The sequence below is a fragment of the Ursus arctos genome, unplaced genomic scaffold (assembly GCF_023065955.2).
Source record: "Ursus arctos isolate Adak ecotype North America unplaced genomic scaffold, UrsArc2.0 scaffold_19, whole genome shotgun sequence".
Taxonomy (NCBI): Eukaryota; Metazoa; Chordata; class Mammalia; order Carnivora; family Ursidae; genus Ursus; species Ursus arctos.
In genome coordinates, this window is record NW_026622863.1 from 33,561,796 (window position 1) to 33,586,699 (window position 24,904).

Here is a 24,904-nt window from a genome sequence, read left to right on the forward strand (position 1 = left end):
CATACTTTCTACGTAATATAGAAAAGTCTTTTAACCTAACTTACTGGTTTAATCATTTCCTGTGCTTTATCTTTTGTTTAGCATTTATTTTTCCTCCGGATGGTTTTAGCTATCATACACTGGAAAGACTTTCAGTATAAAAGGAAAAAAACAGAAATCTCCACTTTAGCAATAGAGCCCTAATGATAACCTGAAAGAAGGTTGTGTAGTGTATGTGTCATGCAGTGTTAGGATACAGATGCTCCTGGAAGGCAGGCAGGACCTTCCACAGCCCATCATTAAGCCCAGTAAGTGGGTGCTGCTTTCCCAGTACGCCCTCTTCCCGGCTTTTCCTCATTCTGATCCTTGAATGACGTTTTTTTTCTTTGGTTTGTTGGGAAAACTAAATCTAAATGTAGCTGACGACTTTTAAGGATGGCAAAATTGAATTCGTTGGTCTGATGACCCACAGACTCTTTCCTTTCTCAGCAACCCTGAGACCTTCTGGGAAAGGTTCCCTGAGGCTTATAGGAAATTTCCCTTTCTCTTGAATATTGCAAAGTTTGCTTTGCTTCATGTCTGAGGCTCTTCTGATTCTGGCACAATCCCATTGATCTGATAGAGAGTTCAGACTCTTTTGTGAGCTGTGGTTCTTTGGAAGTAATGTATGTGAAAAGGATTTGAAAATGAACCACTGTACAACTCTGCAGGGACATGTGCAGGTTCCTATCTTCTATTCACTTTTTTTGGAGGGGGGTTGCTATTTATTTATGACAAATATTCCACATGCATGATCCTCTCTGGTCGGAAGTTCTTTGAAATGATGCCATTGGCCTTGGCCAGTCAGAGGATAGCATCCTCTGACTCACCCAACCTGCAAATGGCCCCACAGATAGCATAGGTTTTAAACTGGCTGTTGAGGCTGCCTGTCATCTTGTCAGCCTCAGCCACGTTCACCTGGATGGACGCGTGGTCCTTGGTGCCGATGATGCAGTTGCTAGAGGAGTATTTCCACAGCACGTACAGGCGCACGAACTTGCCTGTGTCCTTCTGCACGTCGAGGGCACACCTGCTACCACCTCCATGATCATGGGCCCAAAAAAGCCTCTATTCACTTTTGAGAATTTAGGGTTTTTTCTGGGGATCTGTTGGAACGTTAATTTATTTAGCTTTTCGTCCTGGAGAGTAAAGGGAAGAAAGATTCTCAAGATTTTTAGATCGCTTGGGTCAGCCACCAATAAGAATGGCAGTTTTTCCCCCTTGTTTTTTCAGGGAAAGCTGGTCTTGTGAGGGTAGAGTGGAGACATTGGGCCCAGAATCCAGTCTAGGTCATTTTGGTCTCCTTTTCTGGGACTTGGTCTCCTCATCTGTCCAGTGAGGTTGGCTGGGCCACATGAACAGCAAATCCCCTTGAAGTCTGAATTGTGTGGCTCCGTGCTATTTTTGTTTTGCTTTGTGTATATATGCTGCGGAGAGGGGGTCTGTTTCTCATCTTACAGCTTTATTGTATCATTTAAAGTTTTGTTGTGCATTGACACTGAAGCATTTCCTTTGTCCTGTCCTACAGGATTTGGTTGGGTATTCTGCTCTATAAACCCAGCCCCGCAGAGCTGTTTTGTAACAAGCATTTATTTTATGCTGTTACTCTGGATGTATTCCAAGGCCTAATTATCGATGAGCCTGTTTTGCCATTTAAATCTAAACTTTGACTCATAGATGACGCTGATGAACTACTTAGGGAGACTAATATGATCTCTGTAGGAAGTCCAAGTTTCAGAGCAGCATAGAAATTGTCATCATCCTTTCTTTGGGCACCTGAAACCTATCTTGTACTTGATAGGCACTAACGTCCATTAGTTTTGTCTGCTGTGTGCAGAGCATGCTGTTAGTACCCAAGTCCCTTTTCTTTCGCTTGTGCTTTGTGTTTGTGGTCACCTGCGTGTGGCTGCTCCTGTCACGGGATCTTGAATGGTGACTGTAGCCTGTTACATTCCTTAGTGCCCACGGAAGGCACCCAGTTCTGAGACTTCTGCTGAGTCTTGAGCATTCTTAAATTCAAATGATGACACCTGCATCTGCTGTTCCTTCATAGTGCTGGGAAATACGTCAGGCCTGAACATCTTTTAATGGATCGGGGCCTTGTTTTCATCCTGAACAACTACTTCACAAGATGAAATCTGTCCCGAAGGCCTTACAGTCGCATAATACAAAATGATTTTTTTTTCCTTCTTCTCTTCTTCCTCTTTCTCCCCCTTCTCTTCCTTCTCTTTTGCCTTCCCCTCCTTTTTAGTCTTTGCAGTCCTTTTTTTGATTAAACCTCTTTCTTATGTGAGTTTTTCAGAACTGATATTAAAGTATGTTCCATTTCAGAAGACCAAAGCAGTATCTTCTCTGGCTTCTAAGGAAACTAAGCACTTTCACATTGGAGCTCTACGTTTAACATAGATTACTCATTTCAGCTTAAACGTATTTGTTTATTTATCTGAGACTGTGGTTGTCTGCTAGTAGCAGTGAATGCTCTAATTCTGGAGAGGTTTTTGGAAGGTTTCAAATGATGAAACAAATCAATAAGATTCTTGTTAGACTAGTGAATCTGACATAAAGTTGAAATGTTGAGTGTTTAGACTTACTGTAGAACTTTCTTGAGGATTGCTAATTTGAGTAATAGTATATGTTATAGAAGTAAAACATCTCTCGTTAACACTGATGGATAGGTTCTCATTCTTTAACCTATGCCCTTTGACTTCTTCCTCCTTGTACACTTTGTATTTTCCCCTGTAAGTCCTTTTCAGTGTCTTTAAAGTAATTTCTCTTACGTAATTTAGAAAGTCAAGCAAAGTGCTTTTCCACAAACTCTGGTTCTTACAATGTAGATTTGGATAATATAGTCTAAGCATCCAGATTACAAAGCCACTCTATCCATTGTTTAAACTGTTAATCAGTTTGTCTCATGATATCAAAGTGAGGCTTAAAATCTATTTATAATCCATAAAGAAAACATAATTAGGACAAATAAGGGGTCATTTGGCTTATGAGTACTGTGAGGTTAGTCCTTCGGGGAGCCGCATGATCTTTCTGCAAGAGACAAGTCTATCATTTTGTGTACTGAAGCTGTAATATAAATGAATAATTTGTAAGTTAGAATTCTAGGTTAAGGGTGGAGACACGGAGGTGTGGGATGTGACAAGTGGCAGACTGTGGTGGCAGCCTTGAATTCACGTGCTTCCATGGGTTCTCTGTCCCCTGAGACAATGCTGAGGCCAAAGAAGGAAGGAAGTCAAAGGCTGAGGTAAAGGTGCTGTCTGTAATTCTTCGGGGTAAAGGTCATGTATCTGTCTAATGCCCTCCAGTGCTCAGCTGGAGCGCTTGACCCCTGTGCTCAGAAGAGCAGGGAGTGAAGTCTTCTTTCTTGGTATTTAGTGCCAAAAAGTGACTTAGCTATAAAATGATGGTCTAATGTTTGCTAATTCCATTCCTCTGTGGGAATAAATTATATTTTTCCCTCTATTCAAAGATATTAGAAAAATAAAATACTTAAGGAAAATAAGATCTTGGTAAAATTTTGTTAGATGAAACAGCCTTTAAGCAATAAAGCTTTGAGAGGCAGCATGTATGAAAAGTGGAAGAAGAAAGGACTGGTTTTAAAAAAGAGACTGTTGAGTAATGGGATATAGACAAATAAAATGTCCTTCGTTTTCCTCTGTAGAGTTAATGTGCTGTTGGGTATAGAACCTTAAATGTATATTTTTTGCCCACAGGTATTTTGTGATTCTTCTCAAGTACCGAGTGTTTAGGTATCTTTTTAGGAACAATTTGAAAGACCGTTTGATGCTTGTGATTTTCATGTTAGCACGGTAAGAGGACTAGAAATGTTGTGGAATGTGGTTTTGTAGTCACATGGGCATCGTCAGTAACCGGTTGCCTTTGCCTCTGAATAATTGTAAATTGTTTAGTATTCTTGAGCTCAAAATATTTTTAGACTTTTGTCACTGAAATTGTATCTGTCGGCCCTTGAATTGGAGGAAACCTCCCATTTAGGAATGTGGGGTTGGTACAAACTCTTCTGACCTGTGGAGCACGTTCACTGGGAATAGCCAGAAGTTTGAGCAAAGCAGTGCTTTGAGAGCCGAGGGGATCCTTGGTTTCCCTTTTCTCCTTGCCCACTTCTACTTCGGGTTGGAATTGGAGGCCAGGTCTTCTTGTGTAGTCTTCCATTTGGTTAGTAAAAGGAAGCGTTTCTCACCAGTGCCCAGTTTTCTTCCTACACCCAACCTAGTGTGCAAAGTTTAGACCTACCCTAGCAGATACGGGACATTTTGGGTGTGGTTGGTTGGTTCATTGGTTGGTTGGTTTGTTTGCTTGTTTTCCTGCCTGGCTCCTTTTAAGTACTAGTACAGCCTTGTGTGAACAGAACTACTAAGTTTGTCCCCTGCCTGAAAATGATAATCCCTTGGTTGGCAGGGAGGGAATAAAATCTTAGTTTTTTCATCTCCTGCGGTTGGGGGGTAGAGGGGCAGGAACAAAGTAGTTGATTTACTTCCTTTCTCTACTGTCTCCTTTGCTATTGATAGGAAAGTGAATTATGAAAATATGTACCACTGTCACAGCTGTTGGTACATTCTTCAGAAATGTCATCACTGCCTTAACCCATATGCTTGTGGGATTGTGCTTACCAATAATAATACACTACAGTTCAAGAATTAACTTTGTCCTTTTTCCAAAGAAGACACAGATGGCCAACAGACACATCAGAAGGTGCTCAGCATCACTCATCATCAGAGAAATGCAAATCAGAACCACAGTGAGATATTACTGTATACCTCTTAAAAGGGCTAAAATCAAAAAGACAGGAAATCACAAGTGTTGGCAAGGATATAGAGAAGGAACCCTCATACGCCATTGCTGGGAATGTAAACTGGTACAGTCGCTACAGAAAACAGTATAGGGATTCCTCAAAAAATTAAAAATAGAAATACCATATAATCTAGTAATTCCACTGTTGAGTGTTTATCCAAAGAAAACAAGAAAACTGTTCAAAAGATATACGTACCCCTATGTTTATTGCAGCATTATTTATAATAGCCAAGATATACAAGCATGCAACGTAAGTGTCCGTCAGTAGATGAATGGATAAGGAAGATGTGGTATATGTACACAATGGAACATTACACAGCCATAAACAGGATGAGATCATGCCATTTGAAGCAACGTGGATGGACTGAGACGGTTTTATGCTAAATGAAATAAGTCAGACTGAGAAAAACAAATACCATATGATTTCTTGCATAAGTAAAATCTAAAAAATTAAAAGCAACAAATGAATAAACAAAAAAAGCAAAAAATCAGACCTGGAATTACAGAGAACAAACTGATGGTTGCCAGAGGGGTGGGAGGAGGGGGTTGGGCAAAATGGGTTAAAAGGAGAGGGAGATACAGGCTTCCAGTTATGGAATGAGTAAGTCAAGGGAAGAAAAGGCACAGCATAAAGAGTATAGTGACTAATACTGTACTAGCCATGTGTGGGGACAGATGGTGGCCACACTTGTGAGCGTAGCATAATGGAGAAGCTTGTTGAGTTACTTTTCCACCTGAAACTAAGGTAACAGTGGGTGTCAGCTATACTCAAATAAAAAAGAAAAGAAAATCCATTGTAAAAAGGTTAGCATTGTCCTAAAGTATTGAAATGTACTATGTATCAACTCATCGCAGCTAGAGTTGGCCATAAAGGGACCTGATATCATTAGTGTTAACGGTCTAGGGGCTTGATTATAGGTTTAGCCATTTGTTCATCAAATACACAAGAAGATACTCAGTGACAGCCAGGTGCTGCGGAGACTGCGGTGACAGGTGATAGACAAGGAGCTCGCGTTTCACTAGTTGACAGGGTATCGCACTTCCTCGGCTTGGTTTTCTTTGTGTGCTGGCTGCTGTTTGCATCTCCCACAAACAGTGTCAGAACTGAGACTGAGTACGTAGAGACCTAAATCACTCAAGTTATTTTTTCTACCTCTGGGGGACTAGTAAAGGAAATAAACATAGGACCAAAGACTTTTCAACTTACTTTTGACGTTCACTTAATTTTTCAGTACTGTATATCCTGATGTTGTGTGGTACTGTCCATTTCAAGAACGGGGAAAGAATAGATTGACTTTATTTTTGGAGGAGATTGTTCTGAAAGTCTGCTCTAAAAGTATATTTAAATGACTCATCTGATCGTTCACTACTACATTAGTGACCCCAGTTAATCACATTTACAGAAACAACTGTCTTTAAGTAGAGAACATAGATCCTTGGTCAAGATTCCCTAATATGCTCGTTCATTCACCAGACTTTTGTTGAGCGTTTTTGTGCGGCACAGCCGTGCCCTGGGCACCTAGGGCTCCAGCATCCGTAGAGTCCATCTGAGGAGGCAGACAGTGAAGACACCTGCCACGGAGAGATGTAAGGGATGGACATGGTTGCTGCTGCAGTCCGGGTGGAAGGAGCACCACTCTGAGGGTCTGAAGGTGGAGGAGGGGTGATGTGAGCCGGGGTGTGTGGTCTGATGGTAGGTAGGGCAGGGGGCACAGGAAACCGAAGTGCCACAGGCCAGAGACCAAAACAGATGGGCATGCCAGATGGGGTGGGGGGCCGAAGAACACCAGCATGACGGATGGTGAGCAGTGGGTAGAATGGCATGAAACAAGATTACAGGGGTGGGCAGGACCCTGTTGTCCTGGATAGGCACTCATGTTGCTCTCTGGCAAGATTAAACTTTCACTGTAGCATTTCCCTGAGCTGCTGGATGTGTATTGGGAGCCAACTGGGGAGATGGTGTGGTGTGGGAAAGGGACCCGATATAATCTTCCAACATAGTGTAGTTCCATGCAGGAGTTTAGGTTTTCGTTTAAGAGTTATAGATAGACATTGAGGGGTTTTAAGAAGGAGAAGATGCAGTCTTATTTAGGAGGGTGCTGTACTTGTTGGGACGGGAAATAAGGAGGCCCCGGACTAGGGTTTGTCACTGAGTTGGAATAAACTGTCTGGATTAGAAGTAGTGGCAATAGGACTTGTCGGTGAGAAGACCACCAAGGAGAGTCTAGTTCCATGTCCTCACGATCTCCAGTGAGCAGTGCTTATTACTTACGGTGAGTATTAAATTAGGAACAGCTTTAAAAGGTTCTGTAAAGCACAGAATCTGTTATCAAAGTTTACAGCTTAGTTGTGCAAAGACAAAGTATAGGACAGTATTTTAATTGTATAGATGCTTGTGGCTCTTGGAGTTGTGTAGAAGAAGTGCTTGGTCATCACGTAAGGTTTTGTGCAGGAAACAGAATTTGGGTAAAGCCTTGACGAGGACTAGCGGGTGAGTTGGGGGGGTTGGTTTACGTAAAGAGGGGCAAGGATCATTCGGGCGGGAGAGAGGTGTAAGCCCAGGATCAGAAGGTGTGCACTCAGGTAGTCAGTAGACTGACGGGACTAGACTCGAGGCTCAGCTAGGAATGGTGACAAGTGTGGATGGACAGGCAGGTAAGAGCCATATTCTAGAGTGCCAGCTAATTAGTTTAGATTTTTATTCACTCATTAAACACTAGTACTATGAATGGAGCTCCACTTCAGGAAGGTGACTTGGTAGTTGTATGTCCACAGGACTGGGAGGGCCCTGGAGTTGCTGGCTGATGTGGACCGCCCTCCATGGCCGTGTCCTGGGCACCGGTTAGAGGCCAGTATCCGGATTAGGGAGAAAGCAGCCTGCGGTTGATTGAAGGTGGGGACCAAGGACGAGGAAGGAGGAAGAGGTAGCAGGTTTTGAGCCTGGCTGGCTAAGGACAGCGGGAAATATAACATTCTGTTTTTGTGTTGAATTTGGGATAACATTGCTGAATAAACATCTTAATTATACTCTTCTGGTTCTTGAAGATTCTGCGAGTGCTTCACAGATCTGTGCACATGTGTGTTTATTTTTGCACGTGTTTCTTGTCTCTGCCTTTCTCGACTGCCTCTTTTCTGACAGATACATTTGTACTCCTCCTTCAGGACCTGGTTCTGATATCCCTGCCTAACATTTTCCCAGTTCCACCAAATAATCACTCCCTTTCTACAGACTCCTTGAGCATAGCACGTGTGCCTTTAGTGCTGCCTGTCTTTAATTCCGTGGGGCGAACTAGAACAGACAGGTGCACTGGGTGCTTTCAGAGTCCTCGTCTTTATCTCTAGGGACAGAGGCACTAAGCCCATGACTGGAAACCCCATCCACAAGACAATTGAGTTGACTGCTGTCTCTAAGTACTGATGAAAACGTGGAAGATCAGAGTCCAGGGTGCTGGACACACTGCTCCCAGACAAGGTTCCACTTTTTCCTGTAACATTTTGCTGAGTACCTGAATATGTGCTGGGGATGGGGCAGAGAGACAGAATAAACCAGCCTACGACAGAAGTTACTACAAGAGAGTCTTTAATTTGCCATTTTAGATGCACAGTCAACCCAACAGGCCATTTCTGGTGCCAAGAAACCTGGAGAAGAAGGGACCAAATTCTTTATTCAGAAGGAGCAGCTCAGGAGAGAGCTTTTGTTACAACATGACTAAAGAATTAATTGAGAAGCATTCATTCCCTTGACAACATTTTGGAAGCACTTTCAGCTTCAAGTTGTTTGGAGAAGTTTATAACAGTAGATTGTAAATTACGGAGGCGCCAGAAGCAAGAAGGCGGCTTGAAGCTGCTGGAGAGGTGTTCAGCCCACCCTTTTTGAAAGGGAACTGACGGGACCGTGTTTGAGGCTGTGTTTTTGTTTCTGTTTTTCTCTACCCCCGCTATCTCCTTTCTCAAAAAGAAAAAGAAAAAAAAAACATTTCTTAACCTTCACTTCATGCTTTGGTTTGAACTGCTTTGAAAGGATGAATACAAACACATTAGATTCGTAGAAATTCTCACATTTCTTTGAGCTTATTCGGGAGCATAAATCCTCCTTCTAACTCTTTACGTTGGGAGAGAGGGAGTGGGAGATGAGTAGAAACACAGGAGTTCTGCAGCACTTCGTGCGATTTGTATCCTACAGTGACAAAGAACCAGAGGAGCCAGTTTTCCCTTAGAGAACCCTTGTCAGAAGTGCCCCCAAATCCCAGGGCCAGCACTTGAGAGGACCGGGTGCATGAGGTCTTCAAAGGGCACAGAAAGAGCCTCTTTAAATATTATCTGAAAATGCATCCTGAGTAGAAAATCTGGAACTGTCTTGACAGGTTGTGGCATGAATGTCTGTCTTTTACATGCATTTCCAGAAGGTCAGGGTGTGACCGGAGTGAGGGCTCAGGCTTGTTTCATTCTAGAGGAATTTTTTGCTTCACAAGTTTGCTGCATCATGATTCTGCCTTTGAACTCATCTTAAAATTTTAACGTGCATTTTCAAACCTTGTCTTCTAAGAGGTAAATTTTATGGACTGCTTTACTTGCAGGATAACAAGAACCAGATTTAAATTTTAAGAATCTTTTTTTTTTTTTAACACAAAAAAAATCATGGACCATACACGAGAGTTATTTATGTCCCTCTGAACTCTGGTTCTGAACAGTGTCCTTAATTGTTGTCACTGTCATCCAGATAGACCTGTCACTTAGGTTCATCTTTTCCTTTCCTTTCTTACAGCTCAATATCACGCCCTAATCATCCTTTTTAATAGCCAGTTGTTAACTACATCATGTTGCTGTATGATGCAATTTACTTCATTGTTCCCTTTTGACATTTTAATTTCCAGTTCTTTTTTTCTTCTGAATAGTGACCCTATAAGCAAATTAGGAAAAAACAAATTGGTTCTTTTTTTCTTTGTATTTTTTGTGGGTACATGTAAACCGACTCTGGGGGCTCTATGCCCAGTGTATCTGTTTCTGAAGATAGAAACAGATTCATTATTAGAGAATAAAAGCAGATTACTGTCCAGGAAGACTAGATTATCATGTAAAGACCCTGGCAGTGTATCTGAGGTTTTTCCCCTCAGGCCTACCGCCATGGCCTTGTCACTTTGGGAGGTGTTTTCTCAAAGTTATTGCTGTTTTGCCTGTCTTTTAGACTGGATTTTTAAATGGTGTATGCTTGCTACTAAAAAAAATATTTAGAAGAGGGTTTGAGAAAGTTTTTCTGGAAAGAGATGTTTTAGGCTTTTAAAGCCACAGGTGGCCTCTGTCACCTAGTCTTGTTTTTGTTTTAACAACTTTTTAAAAATATAAAAATCATTTTTAGCTTAGAGGCCCAACAGAAACAGGCTGTAGGTTGTAGTTTGTTGATTGCTGACCCTAGAGTATTAAATTTTTTTCAAACTTGGACATAGAAACTGTAACTCTGAAGATCATCTGTAAAGCTGTTTAAATTATGTGATGACGACTTGCAGGCCAGCCTTGGGTAGAGCAGAGATCCGCAGTCAGAGCTGATTCTCTCTGGCCCACCCTCCCATCTTCTCCTCTTCTAAGTGGTTTTTCTGTTGCATATCTTCTTCCTTCTATATTTTGTGTTTTTTCCCTTCCCTTCTGGCTCCTTCTGTCGGCACAGAAGCATGCTTGGGCCGCTTCCACTGTCTGGTACATGGGAGACATACAAATGTCCTGCGGATGCATCTCTGCGTCCTTTGCTAAGAAGCACATGATTTTTTAAAGATTGATTGATTCATTCATTCATTCATTCAAAGTAGGCTTCACACGCAGCATGGAGACCAGTGTGGGCTTGAACTCATGATCCCAAGGTCAAGACCTGAGCTGAGATCAAGAGTCAGATGCTTAACCAGCTAAACCACCCAGGCGCCCCACAAGCACATAATTCTTCAAACAAGAGTCTCTATTTATCTTGTCCACGGTCTCACCACCTCTTTTTTCTTCCCTCTGCTCCTATCTTATCACGCCACTAAACCTGTTTTTAAAAATTGCTAAATATAATTGCTAAATCTAGTAAAAACTTGGAAGTGTTTATCCGACTCGACCCGTCTGCTGTATTTATCACTCTTGGTCATTTTCTTGACACTTGGTCTCTCCAGGCTTCTGTGACCCTGCTTGTCCTATTTCCCCTACAGTCAGCTTTTCTGGCTCTCCTCCCTGTCTGTCCTTATACGTGATGTGGCATAGGTTTCTGTCCTCCTTCACTCTCTCACGACATCATCTACTCCAGAGATGCCGCTACCTCAGCTTCTCTCCTGAGCGCCGGGCCTAATATACCCGACAGCCTGCTGCAGGGCTGCCCTCCCCAACCCAGGCTGGCTCCTCTCCCCCAGGTGGGTGGTCCTCCCTTCACTGCGCTGGTGAGTGTACTGCCAGACTCCCTGGGAGAAATTGGAGACCTTGGGGATGAGCCCCCCTCCCTCTGCACCTAAGTGATGCCATGGCCCATCATTTCGCCCTCTCAGATCTCTGCAACCTGTCTCCTCTTCACCATCACTGCTGCTCACATTCCAGCTGTTATTAGTTCTGAAAGGTGAAAGAACTGGTCCGTCTGCCTCTGTGCTCCGTCCGCATCAGTCCTCCACACTGCGGCTGCCACAGTGATGCTTCTAGAATGTAATTAGATAATGCCTAGAACTAATGGTTTCTGAGACGAGGTTGATGCAGGTACTGGAGCAGGAAAAATACACCATGAGCCTAGAGTATTTGTGCCAGAAAGTAAGGAGGTGCCCAGAAGATGAGAGAACCAATGTGAAAGAAGTCTCGTGGCCAAAGCTGTGGCAGTTTGAGCAAGGAAATGAATATCAGTAACATTGGATTATAAACCCTAGAATAGAATACATATCCACATGTGTAGGGATGAGTAAATGAATGAGTGGGTGAATAAATAAATGGGGAGAAAAGATAGCTTTTATTTTTCAGTTTTATAAAAAAAATTTTTTTTGAGAGAGAATACGCATGCACAGGAAGTGGCAGAGGGAGAGGGAGAGAAAGAATCGTAAGCAAACTCCATGCCCAGTACAGAGCTTGATGTGGGGCTCAGTCTCATGACCCTGAGATCATGACCTGAGCTGAAATTAAGAGTTGGAATGCTTAACTGACTGAGCCACCGAGGCGGCCTGAGATAGCTCTTGCTTACAGAAGAATTTCCATTAATAAATGTAGATAAAATAAAAGAATAGAAAATCATCATTTGAGCACCATAATGATAATGTTACAGTCAAGATCCACTGGCGGGGGGCACCTGGGTGGCACAGCGGTTAAGCGTCTGCCTTCGGCTCAGGGCGTGATCCCGGCGTTATGGGATCGAGCCCCACATCAGGCTCCTCTGATGTGAGCCTGCTTCTTCCTCTCCCACTCCCCCTGCTTGTGTTCCCTCTCTTGCTGGCTGTCTCTATCTCATAAATAAATTTTAAAAAAAATCTTTAAAAAAAAAAAAAAAAAAGATCCACTGGCGGACACTGAAGTTAGTGGGCAAGAGTTTGTGTAGAGGAAGGATATTTTGGGGCACCTGGGTGGCTCACTTAGTTGAGCGTCTGCCTTCGGCCCAGGTCATGATCTCAGGGTCCTGGGATCCAGCCCCGCATCAGGCTCTCTGATCAGCCGGGAGCTTGCTACTCCTTCTTCCTCTCTCTCTGTGATCGCTCTTGCGCTGTTTCTCAAATAAATAAAATCCTTTTTAAGAAAAAAGGTATTTATATTTCTAAATTATGTTCTTCAGTGGATTTAATAATACCAAAGGGATAAATAGTGACTTTATCTTCTTAGTGGAGAAACCCAGCAGACGCCATCATAGCCAAGGGCCAAGGTTAACCTCATACACATCAGCATCATGATATGCTGCACAGAAGGACATAACATCACTTCTGTAGGGTTCCTGCCAAAAGGATATAAACTCAGTCTAATTACAAGAAATTAAAACCATCTTGAGGGACATTGTACAAAATAATTGACCACTACTCACTGAAGAGTCAAGGTCTTAAAAGGTGAAGATTTGAAGGACTGTCACAGGTTAGAGACACAATCATGAACTGAAGTTTGGAACCCTAGATTGGACCCCAGAACAGAGAGAAGACATTAGGGGAAAAACCGGTGAAATCTGAATAAAGTCCATAGTTTATTTAATGGTGTTATACCGATCTTTAGTTTTTATTGTTAATAGTTGTACTAAGATTATTTAAGATTCTAACATTAGTGCAAGCTACATGAGGGGATACAGGAACTCTACAATTAAAACTTTTTTGTAAGTCTAAAATTATTTCAAAATAAAATGATTTAAAAAAACACTGCTCATGTACAGCTGCGTTTCCCTCGAGGTGAAGTCTAGTTTGTGTGTGCACGTCCTTCAGGAGCTGGCTTGTCCCCACCCTCCTTCACCATGTGCTCCTCTCTCCAGCCTTGCTAACTTGCTTGCCCCTGTCGTTCCTTGGACGGACAATGCTTACTTCACTGCCTTTGCTGTCCCTCCTTCCTGGTGTAAAACACTCAGCTAAGGCCTGATTCAGGCACCACCTCCGTGGGGCCTTTTCTGACCTCTCTCCCTAGAGAACTGACTTTTTGCCTCCCTAGTACTTCGCACAGTACCTGCTCCACAGTATTTACGGTGATTGACTTGTCATGTCCCCTTGGTCTCCTCCTCTGTCGCTCCTGTGACAGTGCCAAAGTCTTTCCTTCTCTCTCTTAGCCTTGGCATGTGGGGTGGGTACTGAGCAGTTGTTTGGTAGATTGTTGAGGAACTTGGGTTTGTTTGATTTCTTACAGTTAGATTGAGGTTCTGCATTTGTGGCAAGAATAGCACGGGAGTGACGTTGCGTCCTCCTCCGTGTACCCTGTCAGGGTCCCATGATAGTTTGTCCCAACATTAGATAACGTTCGTTGGTCACGTGTTTAAAGTTGGCATCCACTGGTTTAATCCACTGTTTTTCTCTTTGTGATTAATAGTTATGGGGCGATACTTTGAGATTGTTCAAGTATTCCATGCCTCATCAACTTTCACTCACTAAGTTTAGTGTCCACTTGTGCTTTGTAACTCAGTCACTCCTTCTGTTATTTATTAGACTCCTGTCAGGCTTACGCAGCTGGGTAGAGGATAGCACCTCATCCTAAGATGGGGACAACCTGGGGAGGAACAGGCTTCCAGCAGGCTGGGAAAGAGATTTATTGTGGGACATAATGCTAGAAGCTTTAGACGCCTAGAAATAACTCATAACATTTCATTTTACTGACGTGAAGCCCAAGATTAGAGGTGAGGGCTTGTTTACTTCCTTGAGATTGGGGCCCATCAACTAGCTGTGATCTGATCTCTGAATCCATACCTGCTGCTTGATGCTGTGCCGGAACAGCAGAGGGACCCACAGCAAGGTCAGTGGCCTGGCACGACAGTTTTTACGGGTTTGGTTCCACTGCATCTTTCTCCCTTCAAGGGTCACCGTGTCTGTGCGGGTGAAGTGAGGTCACTTGTAGCTGGGCATGTCCACAGTCCCTGTGCTGTGCTGTGCGTACCGCCGCCCCGCCCCACCCGCATCCCCCAGACGCACACCCTGCGGAAGTTTTCTCAAGCTCTCCTCCTGCTGAAGATAATTCACACATTGCATAGTCTCTTTTCTGAAAACATTATCTCCCTTCAGATAAAATTTTCCTTTGTGCAGATCACATGACTCAAAGGCATACACTTTCTGTTCTGTATTTCTTCCAGATATTGATGTAATTGGACATGGTTACTCAGAGCAGGTCTAAATTGGAGCACTGTATTTCGTCTTCAGAGTGGATGATGTGCTAAATGGAAGACATTTCTGTGATTCCGTGTGCGCCGCCTGGTTGGCAGTGGGCGGTTAGGGAGGTTGTCAGGGGTGGATGGCACCGTGGCCGCAGCCTCTTCGGACTTGAGGTGGTTCTGCTTCAGCTTCCTTACTACGGGGCTGGCTGGTGGGATGACACCTGAACAGTAAACTCTTGGTTTTCCAGAAACGTTTCCTCATCTTTGCATTTTTTAATGCAGTGCGCTAGTGACGGTGAGCAGAGGTCAGTGTGGTAGAGATGGAATACCGGCCAGTTAGGCAGGTTCATGCACAAACCACAGACCTCCCCTCCGGCCAGCCTTACGGTCCATTTGCCCTCAGCACAAAGGCACATGATGTCACCATGGACATTCAGGTAGCTTTGCTTTGCAGCAAGGGGACAGTCCGTTCTTGAGTTGCTGACTACAGCACACACAGGTTGGATGCTGGGGGAAGCATCCCCTCCCCTCAGTGTGGGCGAAGCAGCGGGGTGCAGCTCAGAAAAGCTCACAGTTGTTGGGCTGGTCAGTAAAATGCCATTTCTGCGCTGGCGTGCTTGTTTCGTTTCATACCTGACCTTGCAGCAGTGAAATCCATTGGTCCCCCGGCCTGGTTGTATGCTGCTGTTGATTCAAGTCCATTCTTATTTGTCAGGTGCCGTTCGGTACCAGGTACTTCGTGAGGTAAGGGGATAGAGTGGTAAACAAGACAATGTCCCTATCATCATGGATATAAACATTAAACAGATGTGGTTTATGAAATGGTGATAAATTCTATGAAGTGAAGCAGGGAAGGGAGTAGAGGTGTTACTTTCAGTAGTGTGGTATCTGGGGCTGCTCTTCGAAGCAGAGACCTGCAATGAGTGAAGTATTAAACCATGTGATTAGGGGAGTAGATGCTGAAGGGAACACTCCAGGGTGAGGGAATGTGTCACAATAAGCTGGCAAACTTTTGAAATGTACACAGTCTTGGAACCTGACTCAGTTGGTCTGGGATGGGACCCAGGGATCTGCTTTTCTAGAAGAGCTTGCCAGAAGATTCTGGGAAGCCAGGTTCAGGAGCTACTCTTAAAACCCATTCAAATTATGACTCATTGCAAGGTCTGTGTGAGGAGGGAAGTTTTGATGGTAAGGAAGTGAAAACGAATCCGTCTGGGTAAGAAGAGCCATCTAGGTAAGAAGAGCCTGGAGGTGAAGAGAAAGGAATAGAGGGAGATCAAAGGAAATAACGACGGAGAAGCTCCATTCTCCGTTAGCACGGCAGGCTGGTAGAGGCTCAGCTCCTAGAATCATAACAGGAGAAATGCGGCCGAGTCCCACTCCCACTTTGAAATCCCTGCTCTCTGTGTGCAGTGTTAGGCTGGTGGCAGTTCCTGGCCAGGTCTGCGGCATCATGCCCGAGCTTTCCTTTGGTTTCTTCTCTTCACTGCTGCCTGACTTTGGTCCTGTAGGAAGAGCGCCTCAGTGGCTGGCTTGTGAGCCTTTGTGGGTTCTAGTGCCCGGGGAAAGAGGGCTCACCTAGAGGTCTGTGGCACCTGGTTCATAGTTCACCAGGCCTGGGGGCTTCGTGGGGCCTCCCTCTGAGACCCCTGCTCCTGTCTCAGATACCCGTGTAAATCACGTAGATGGCATTCTTGGGTGACAGGAACCATTAGAAAGCCGGGTTCTTGTTTTCCCATCCATAAAAAAAGCAGGCCATAAAAGGCCTTGTGGGAGGATGCCTTCTGTTGATGGAAATATTACCTGCAAATTTATATTTCATTAAGTGGAATGGGGACTGAAGCAATATATTTTTAAAATAGACTTTATGTTTTAGAGCAGTTAAGGTTCATGGCAAAATTGACCTTTCAATTCAGGTACAGAGATGTCCCGTCTACCCTGTGCCCCCCCCCCATGCATAACCTCCCCCATTATCAGTGTCCCCACCAGAGTGGGATGTCTGCTGCAGTTGATGGACCTACACTGCCACATCACTCTTAGCCAGAGCCCATAGCTTACGTTAGTGTTCACTCTTGGTGGTGTATATTGTGTGGGTTTAGGCAAATGTATGATGACGGGTACCCATCATTGTAGCATCATACAGAGTAGTTCCACTGCGCTGAACATCCATTTCCTATATGGTTTTGAGGAGCTCATGAAGATGACAGAGGAGGGGAGGAGCATCTGTAAAACCAATTCCCCCCAGGAGCGTGAATTAGGAGTTTGGCTTAAATGGGCAAGTGCAGTGGTGAACCTAAGCCCCTCTGCACAGATCTCAAAGAGCCTGCTGTCAGTAGCTGCACAATTTGAGGCGACATGAATCACTTGAAACCATATGAGTAATGCCCGTGAATCACCCCAGAATTTCTATAAATCTTGACTTAAACATTACATTCTCTTGCATTCTATTTGAGTACATTTCCTTGCTTTTATTGGAGACAAGCTTTTGCATCAGAGAGGAAGAAAAGTCACTTAGATTTATTCTGTCATTGTTACATCAAATCCCATTCAGTGATGTCTAAACTGGTTCTTGGAAGAGTAGAACCAGGCCTGGTTACCTGGGCATTTAGACACATTGAACTTTCTCAGCAATTGGAAGCCGGTGAGGAAAGAACTATTTATAACCAACAGTTTACTTTGGCTCTATTATACGCACTTAAAGGTTGTAGGCCTCTTTCATGGATGCAAAATTTTGAATAATACCAGCTTCTTTATTAGCTAGTAGCCAACAATGCTTTTTTTTTTTAAAAAAAAACAAAATCTCTTTTCAGTGTTGCCAAGAAAAAGAAAAATTGATTTTGTTCCACATCTGTTCAACTTTAATAGGACAGAAAATATAGGCCTGCCTGCCCAGAGGATAGGTGATTGGAGGAAAAATAAATTTGTCCTGTGTATTCCACAGCAGGCGTGTTATAAATCCTCGATCCCTGATTGAGTTGGCGGGACTTCACCCTCTAGGACTCCACAGGATGCCTCCAGAGCCAAGTCTCTGCACGAGCTCAGTGGCCTGTTTCAGCAGTGTTGTCCAGAAATGTTTGGGGGTGGGAGAGCTCTCAAATCACCTTATCTAACCTTTTCTTTTTACAAATGAGAAAACGGGCAGAGGGGAAATGTCTTGCCCTAGAAACAAAACTGGGGAAGAATGTGACAGGCATGGATATTTATATCTAAACACCCGAGGCCCAATTTTATGATACTCTCAATTATTTCTAGTGTTTTCAGTGTGTGATGAAATTCTCAAAGCGATATTTTAAGACTGCTGCATTCTCCAGGAGAGAGTTTGTAAATTGACATCATATCATAATAAAAACAAGGATATTGCTATTTGCAGTAAATTTGCGTATGACCCTATAGCTTCCTAGGGGAGAGATGAAGAACACAGAAAATAACAGTTGATTTACCTCCTGTTTTTTTATGGGCTAACTTTCAAAACAGAACTGTCAGTTATTAACGCTTTGAATGAGCTTTCTTTCTTTTTTTTTTTTAATTCATTAACTCATTTAGTCCAGTTCACCGAATTCTCTGTAAGCAGAGGACAGAGAGATGACATGCCAGATGAGAAAATTCTAGATAAAAAGGGGGAAGTTACAGAGAAAATGTATTGGGCTGGAGGGTGAGGACCGTTAATTGGTGGATCTTGGGCAAATTAAGGTATTTCCTGAAGGAAAGAAATGTCAGACAGAATGACAAAAACTAAAGGGACCGAGAGACTTAGCTGGGAAATCAGAAAACAAGGAAGACAAAAGGAGGCAGAATAAGACACATTTGAGGTTACTCAATTGAAAAGGGATGGCAGCTCTCCAAGAGATGGGAGAAGGAGGTAACAGTGACGGTAGGCTCTGGAGCAAGACTATTTCGAAATAGATTTGAGTGACTCTTACCAGCTAGGATTGGAAGAGACCCGAGACCAGCTTTCACCATATTCTTGACAGATGGGTGGTCATCTAGCCTACAGGGACATCACCTGCACAGTGGTGATGTTTGGATAACAGTCAGAGATCATACAAGTACACACATCGAGGTTAAGAGTTTTGGGTTTTTTTTTTAGATTATTTATTTATTTATTTATTTGAGAGAGAAAGAGAGCACGAGCAGGGGTGAGGGGCAGAGAGAGAGAGAGAAGCAGACACCCCACTGAGCAGGAAGCCCAACCTGAGGCTGGGTCCCAGGATCCTGGGATCATGACCTGAGCAGAAGGCAGACGCTTAACTGAGGGAGCCAGCCAGGCATCCCGCCGAGGTTAAGGGTTTAGACACTTGTAGCAATTTAACAGAGTAATTTTACGCCTGTTGAATCTGATGATAAAATAATTGGAGCCTGCATTTTATATGTCTTTTTATTTCATTTTTCTAATCATTCCTTCATTTTTTAATTGAGGTATAAGTGACATAACATTGTATCAGCTTCAGGTATACAACATAATGATTCGATATTCGTATACATTGCAAAACGATCGCCACTGTAAGTCTAGTTTATCTGTCACCTTACATAGTTATAAAACTTCTTTTCTTGTGATGAGAACTTGTAAGAACTACCCTCTTAGCAGCTTTCAGATATGCAGTACAGTATCAACTGTAGTCACCATGTGGTACATTATATCCCCATATAGACTTTTATTATATTTTACAAAATATTCATCTGGGATGGATTACAGGTACCAAACACACCGGGGGTAATTTGGAAGCATTGATTAACCCCTTGCTACTCAGAGGGGTCTGGAGATCAGCAGCATCTGTGCTGCCTGAGACCTCGTTACCAGTGCAGAAACTCAGTCCCCACCGAGACCTTCTGAATCAAGACCCCTAGATGACCCCCATGAACATTAGAGTTTGAGCTTCTGTCCTTTCAGCATTGGACAGGTGCGATCATTAAAAGTTCTTCCTCATATCGCTTCTGGTTCCACTTCACGGTACCTGAGGTCATGCAGGAAAGAAATCTCATATGACAGTACTTTGGGTATTTAAAGACCACTGTGAATTCCAACACATGCTTTACAAATAACCGTTGAACATCTATTCTTTGTGAACCACTGGGCTCCATTGTCAGGTTACAGTAATAAAGAGGACTCTGGCCTCAGGGAACTTAACGGTTAAATAAAGGAGATAGGAAATGGGATATGTACTTAAATACCACAATAAGAACAGAACTCGATAAAGTCATAAAGGGCTTGGAAAATCTGTGGCAGGAGAAATTATTTTTACCTGCATGGAGGTGGGGGTGCGGGTGCAGCCTGTGGCAGGGTGGAGTGATGAGGAGTAACTTCTTGTGGACCGGGCATTTCAGCCAGTCTTTACAAGATGGGTAGGAAAGGGCTGTGCACAGGTGGTATCAGGAGAGATCAGACGCGGGATAGGAAGACGGAGAGTTTGGGGGCAGGTGTAGGGATCTGAATTTAAACCGTAATTAAAGTTTTGTAATTTAGGCCTTAGATGTGTAGAGACTTGATAGTACAATGATTCGTTTTTCATGGGCTTTGAAAAAGATCTGATTTTAGAGAGGTCTGAAATGGTCAGTGCTCATATCTACAGGAATCTTTGTCCTGTCCTCTTAGCCATGTCTCACTGAGAGAGGAAACTGTACTCTTCATTGTGAAAACGTGTGACTGTATAGTCAACTTCAAAAACACAGCACTAATGCAGTCTCATGGTTGAACACTGAAAGGGGGCAGCAAGGAAAGCTCTGCTCATAGCCCCTTCCACCCCGCCCCAGCCCCCTTCCACCATCCACCATCCACCATCCACACATGCACGGGCAGGCACAGGCAGCCCTTGTGTGAACGTGGATTACTTTAAAATAAGAACAGGGGCACCTGGGTGGCTCAGTCATTAAGCGTCTGCCTTCGGCTCAGGGCGTGATCCTGGCGTTATGGGATCGAGCCCCACATCAGGCTCCTCCGCTATGGGGCCTGCTTCTTCCTCTCCCACTCCCCCTGCTTGTGTTCCCTCTTTCTCTAGCTGTGTCTCTCATTGTCAAATAAATACATAAATAAATCTTTAAAAAAATAAATAAATAAAATAAGAACAGCTCCAGTTCTAGGTTGAGGCTCTTCCACGCGAACATGTTCTGGGGCTACAGCCTTTAAGTAGTGACTTTCTTAGTCTAAGTCTGGTCAGGAGAAAAAGTCCACATAGTAACTTCAACAGTGAAAGCTTAATATAAAGAATTATAAACTGCAGCAGGAGATTGGAGTACTGAGGCATTAGCTAGTAAGAAGTAAGGAAAACTCTTAAAAAAACACAGGAATCGCACATAGAAGGAGCAGCCTCCACCTCAGGCTAAGCTCCACACGTTTTGGACAGGGCACAGCCACAACTCCCTGCGTGGCACCCAAGCCACACAGGTGGAACTTGCCAGAAGTCTGTCCTTGCAGGTGCCTGGGAAAGCTGTGCATGAGAGGTGTCAAGACTGCCCGAGGGAGTTCCCGGGAAGACTGGCACGTGCTGCCAGCAGCTGTGTGCCTGCCGCAGGAGCTCCGTGCTGGGAAGGCTGGCCGCACATCGAAGCCTTTCAAGCTGCTAGACCAGAACCAGGAAGCACGGTCTTTCCAGTGCTCTCTACCGAAAAGCTTAACATCATGCCAGTTGACAAAGGAAAATTATTTAAGAGGCTCAGATACATTTTCACAGAGCATGCAAAAAGGGAAAATTCGGAGTTGAGAGGCAATGCGTTGATAACCAGCACAGTGATTGAGAAATGCAAATAGTCATGACATCCTAAGTGAAAAATTCCATATGTGCTGCCAGAAAGACTATACAGTGCATTTCAGATTTGGGTCTTAGTCTTACCACTAATACGATTTTTCTCTCTTGGTTGAGAATTGACAAAATTTTTTTCTTCACTTATTAAAAGTGTCAGGCATATAGGTAAAACCAAGGTGCAACGAGTAGAAAGGAAATAACTTTTGAGCAAAACTATTTAGTTCAATAGAAACTGTAGAGGCAAGAATAGCAGACATGAAATACAGGAAGGAAACAAGATTGTCTAAATATCTTCTTCATACCTCCAGATACATTGTCCCATCAATTTCATCTTCTCCAGGGTCTCCCAAGGCCTCCTACTGGCTGCAGGACGGACTGGCTTTCTTCTGCTTGTACATACCTTCTGGCCCAAGACCATTCTGCACCATTCCCTGCATTGAGTTCCCTTCTTTCCTGTATTGGAGCATGTCATTTAGTTACTGAAATCTTCCTCTTTCTTGATTCACTTCCTTTTTTGTTGGGGCACATTTTCTAGCAGCACACTGAGAGAGGTTGCAAGGGAGATAATTTGTTTTGAGACCATGGGTAGCTGAAAATATGTATTCTATCCTGACATTTGATTGGTAGTTTGGCTGGTTATCAAAATCTAGGTTGGAAATAATTTTCCTTCAGAAGTTTGAGGTCATGTGCTCTTGGGGCAGACCTATGTCCATAGCTTTAGGTCTTTCCTTTCAGGGCTGGTCAGATCCTCCAAAGAGTCTTCCAGTTTCTTACCTGGAGAATGTAGGTCTGACTTTCAACGGTTAAGAGCAGAATTGAGGGGAAAATGATTGGTGGTCTCAGCATTTAGTATGTAAACACTATATTTGCTCTCTCTGTGTTGGGTGCAGTGCACTTACCCTCAGATGTGTCTGATATCCCCCCTGTCCAGAGACCCACCCTCTGTTTTATACTCTTCACAATGTAAATCACTTATCTGGCACTGGAGCTGGGTGGGGAGGGCCATATGGGGATTTGTGTATATATGTGGAGACAAGACCTGGGAATTCAGCTCCTTATTACGGCTGTCCACCTGTGTCTATTTTTGGCTCATCTTCACCCTCCTTCCACAGCTACCTCATTTGACCAACTCCCAGCCTCGGGGGATGGGGGTTCTTAAGTGCAATCTAGATTGTGTCTTACCTTTCCTCACTGCTAAATTATAACCATCATTTAGACCTTGGGTAACGTAACAGTTCTTAAACAAGACACAAAAAAACATTCACCATGAAGAGTTGCTCTTCAAGTTGTTCATTGCCTTAAACAAACGTGTCAAGTCTGCCAAAGATTTAATATCAAGAATCTAATAAAGAACTCCTAGACCTCCATATGAAGACAATTAACTCAATTTAAAAAATGAACAAGAGACTTGAACTTAACATGTGTTTCACAGAAGAGGAAATTTCGCATGTGGCCACAGACATGAAGAGATGTTCCACATGTGTGTGACAGGGCTGTGTGGATCACAACCACAAGGAGGGTGGTTTCGTGGGTACAGTGATACTAAAAAGCAAGGGAAGATCAGACATGGGATTTAGGACGATAGTTACTTCAGATGGGGAAAGCAGAGGGATGGGTGGTGAGAAGGAATGTTTGGGTAGAAGAAGCAGGTTCTTGGCAAGGTCCTAGCTTGTGTTTTGGGTGGGATATTCGGGGGGTCCTTGTTACATTATTGAAAATAATTAGATAATTAAATACATGAAAAAAAAAAAAAAAAAGCCTGACAGGTCTGGGGCTCCCAAGGTGACGTAGAGATCCTTACTCAGGTGGCTCTTAGTTCTGTGGTTGTCTGTTTTTTTAAGAAGTAGCATTCCAAATCCTGGAACAGATGTTTTTTTAGTCAGAACTTATAAATAAATTAATTAATTAATTAATCTAAAGTTAACAAATTACATTTCCTAGGTGGGGTTCATATGCTGATAAATATCTACTTCATAGAGTTTTAGTGCATAAATATTTATAGCTATTTCTGTTCTTTCATAGAAATTTTACATTTTTTTCCCTTTCTTAGGACAAAGTTAAACTATAATCCTCCAAAAGATGATGGATCAACCTATAAGATTGAACTTGAAGGGATATCGGTAATGGTTATGAGAGAGATCCTGGATTACATCTTCAGTGGGCAGGTATGATGAGACACACAGGGAGGAAGACAAGTAGAGGCCTCTCAAGCTCAGGGTGAGGGTCTCCTTCAACCATTCTGTGACCCAGCAACACTGTCCTCTTCATCTGTCATTGTCGGCGTGACGCGTTTCTCCTAAATGGTGCCCACCTGTTCTTCCAGGGCTCTGCTCTTAGAGGAAAAGCAGACTGAGTAAAATCTTAACCCAGTCCCAGTTTTTGTATTTATCATTCTGAGCTCCACTTTCCATTGTGAGATGGGAAGGACCTGGGGTGCTCCTTTCATGGCTGTCTTTATGTTTTTAAACCTTAATTCCCATCTTGCTCTGTACCCCATAACCTGGAAATGGGAGCTTCCTTGGGCGGTGGGAATTATTTTGTAGAAATGAAGAGTTTGAGAGTCACACGGGTGACAGGCATCTGCGTTGTATTCATGATGCCTGGGTCCTATTGCCTCAGGAGCAACATCCTTATTGCACCCCATTCTTGCTGATGTCCCTTTCCTCTCTGCCCACTTATACTTCTGGGGATTTAATGAAACCTAGGTGATAAGTGATGAGACTTCTTTCTTTTTCTTTGTCATCCTCAAGCCCCCAACCCCTGATTTTGTGACTTAAAGTGTAGCATGAGGGCTCTTACGAATAATCTTAGGTTGTACCAGGGCTAGTTTTTTATTTTTTTTATTTATATATATTTTTTTAAAGATTTTATTTATTTATTTATTCGACAGAGATAGAGACAGCCAGCGAGAGAGGGAACACAAGCAGGGGGAGTGGGAGAGGAAGAAGCAGGCTCATAGCGAAGGAGCCTGATGTGGGGCTCGATCCCATAACGCCGGGATCACGCCCTGAGCCGAAGGCAGACATTTAACCGCTATGCCACCCAGGCGCCCCTAGGGCTAGTTTTTTAACAGGAAAAAGTTAGTGTATCTTACATTGGTTATGTGAGAACGCATTTTGTCTGTACTCTTTTTGAGAGCTTCTTTCCTACTCTCTCCCGTATTCCTTCCTCATCTTATTTTACCTTTCCTGTTTGTAAGAGCCTCCTCCTGCGAGTTTTCTAATGCACTGCTTGCCTTCTCTGGGTATTTTCATTCGGTCAGCCTCGGTGATTGTCATTATTTTTGAAGTTCTTGGGTTAATTTCATGATGTTATCCCTTCTCTTTTCTCCGAACACTAGGTGGGGGGTGTGTGCTTGTAAGGTTATGTGTATGATTGTTAAAAATAAATGGATTTAGATTGATTTTGGGACAGTCCTTAAAATACTGAAGATACTTGGAAGCATCACAACACCAGGCTGAGGAGCAACCTCATGTAACTTTTAAAATCAGTTCAGCAGCAGCTATAACAGGTTATAAGCCAGTAAGAACATATTCCTGTTGAGGCTTGGATTTGAATCTTGAAACCTTATTTACAG

General features: G+C 43.4%; 1 protein-coding gene and 1 pseudogene across 2 annotated transcripts in view; one reads left to right on the top strand and one right to left on the bottom strand.

The window, feature by feature from the left end:
• Window positions 1–24,904, top strand: part of GAN (gigaxonin) — a 61,835-nt gene that overhangs the window by 3,305 nt on the left and 33,626 nt on the right. Inside the window, exon 2 of one of the 2 annotated variants that reach the window (XM_026495298.4) lies at window positions 23,378–23,492. The exons of the other annotated variant lie outside the window; for it this stretch is intronic. Within the exon in view, the coding sequence (XP_026351083.1) occupies window positions 23,378–23,492 (115 nt within the window). The remainder of the gene's footprint in view (window positions 1–23,377; window positions 23,493–24,904) is intronic. 2 annotated transcript variants of the gene reach the window in all.
• Window positions 748–9,959, bottom strand: LOC130544100 (40S ribosomal protein S21-like; annotated as a pseudogene).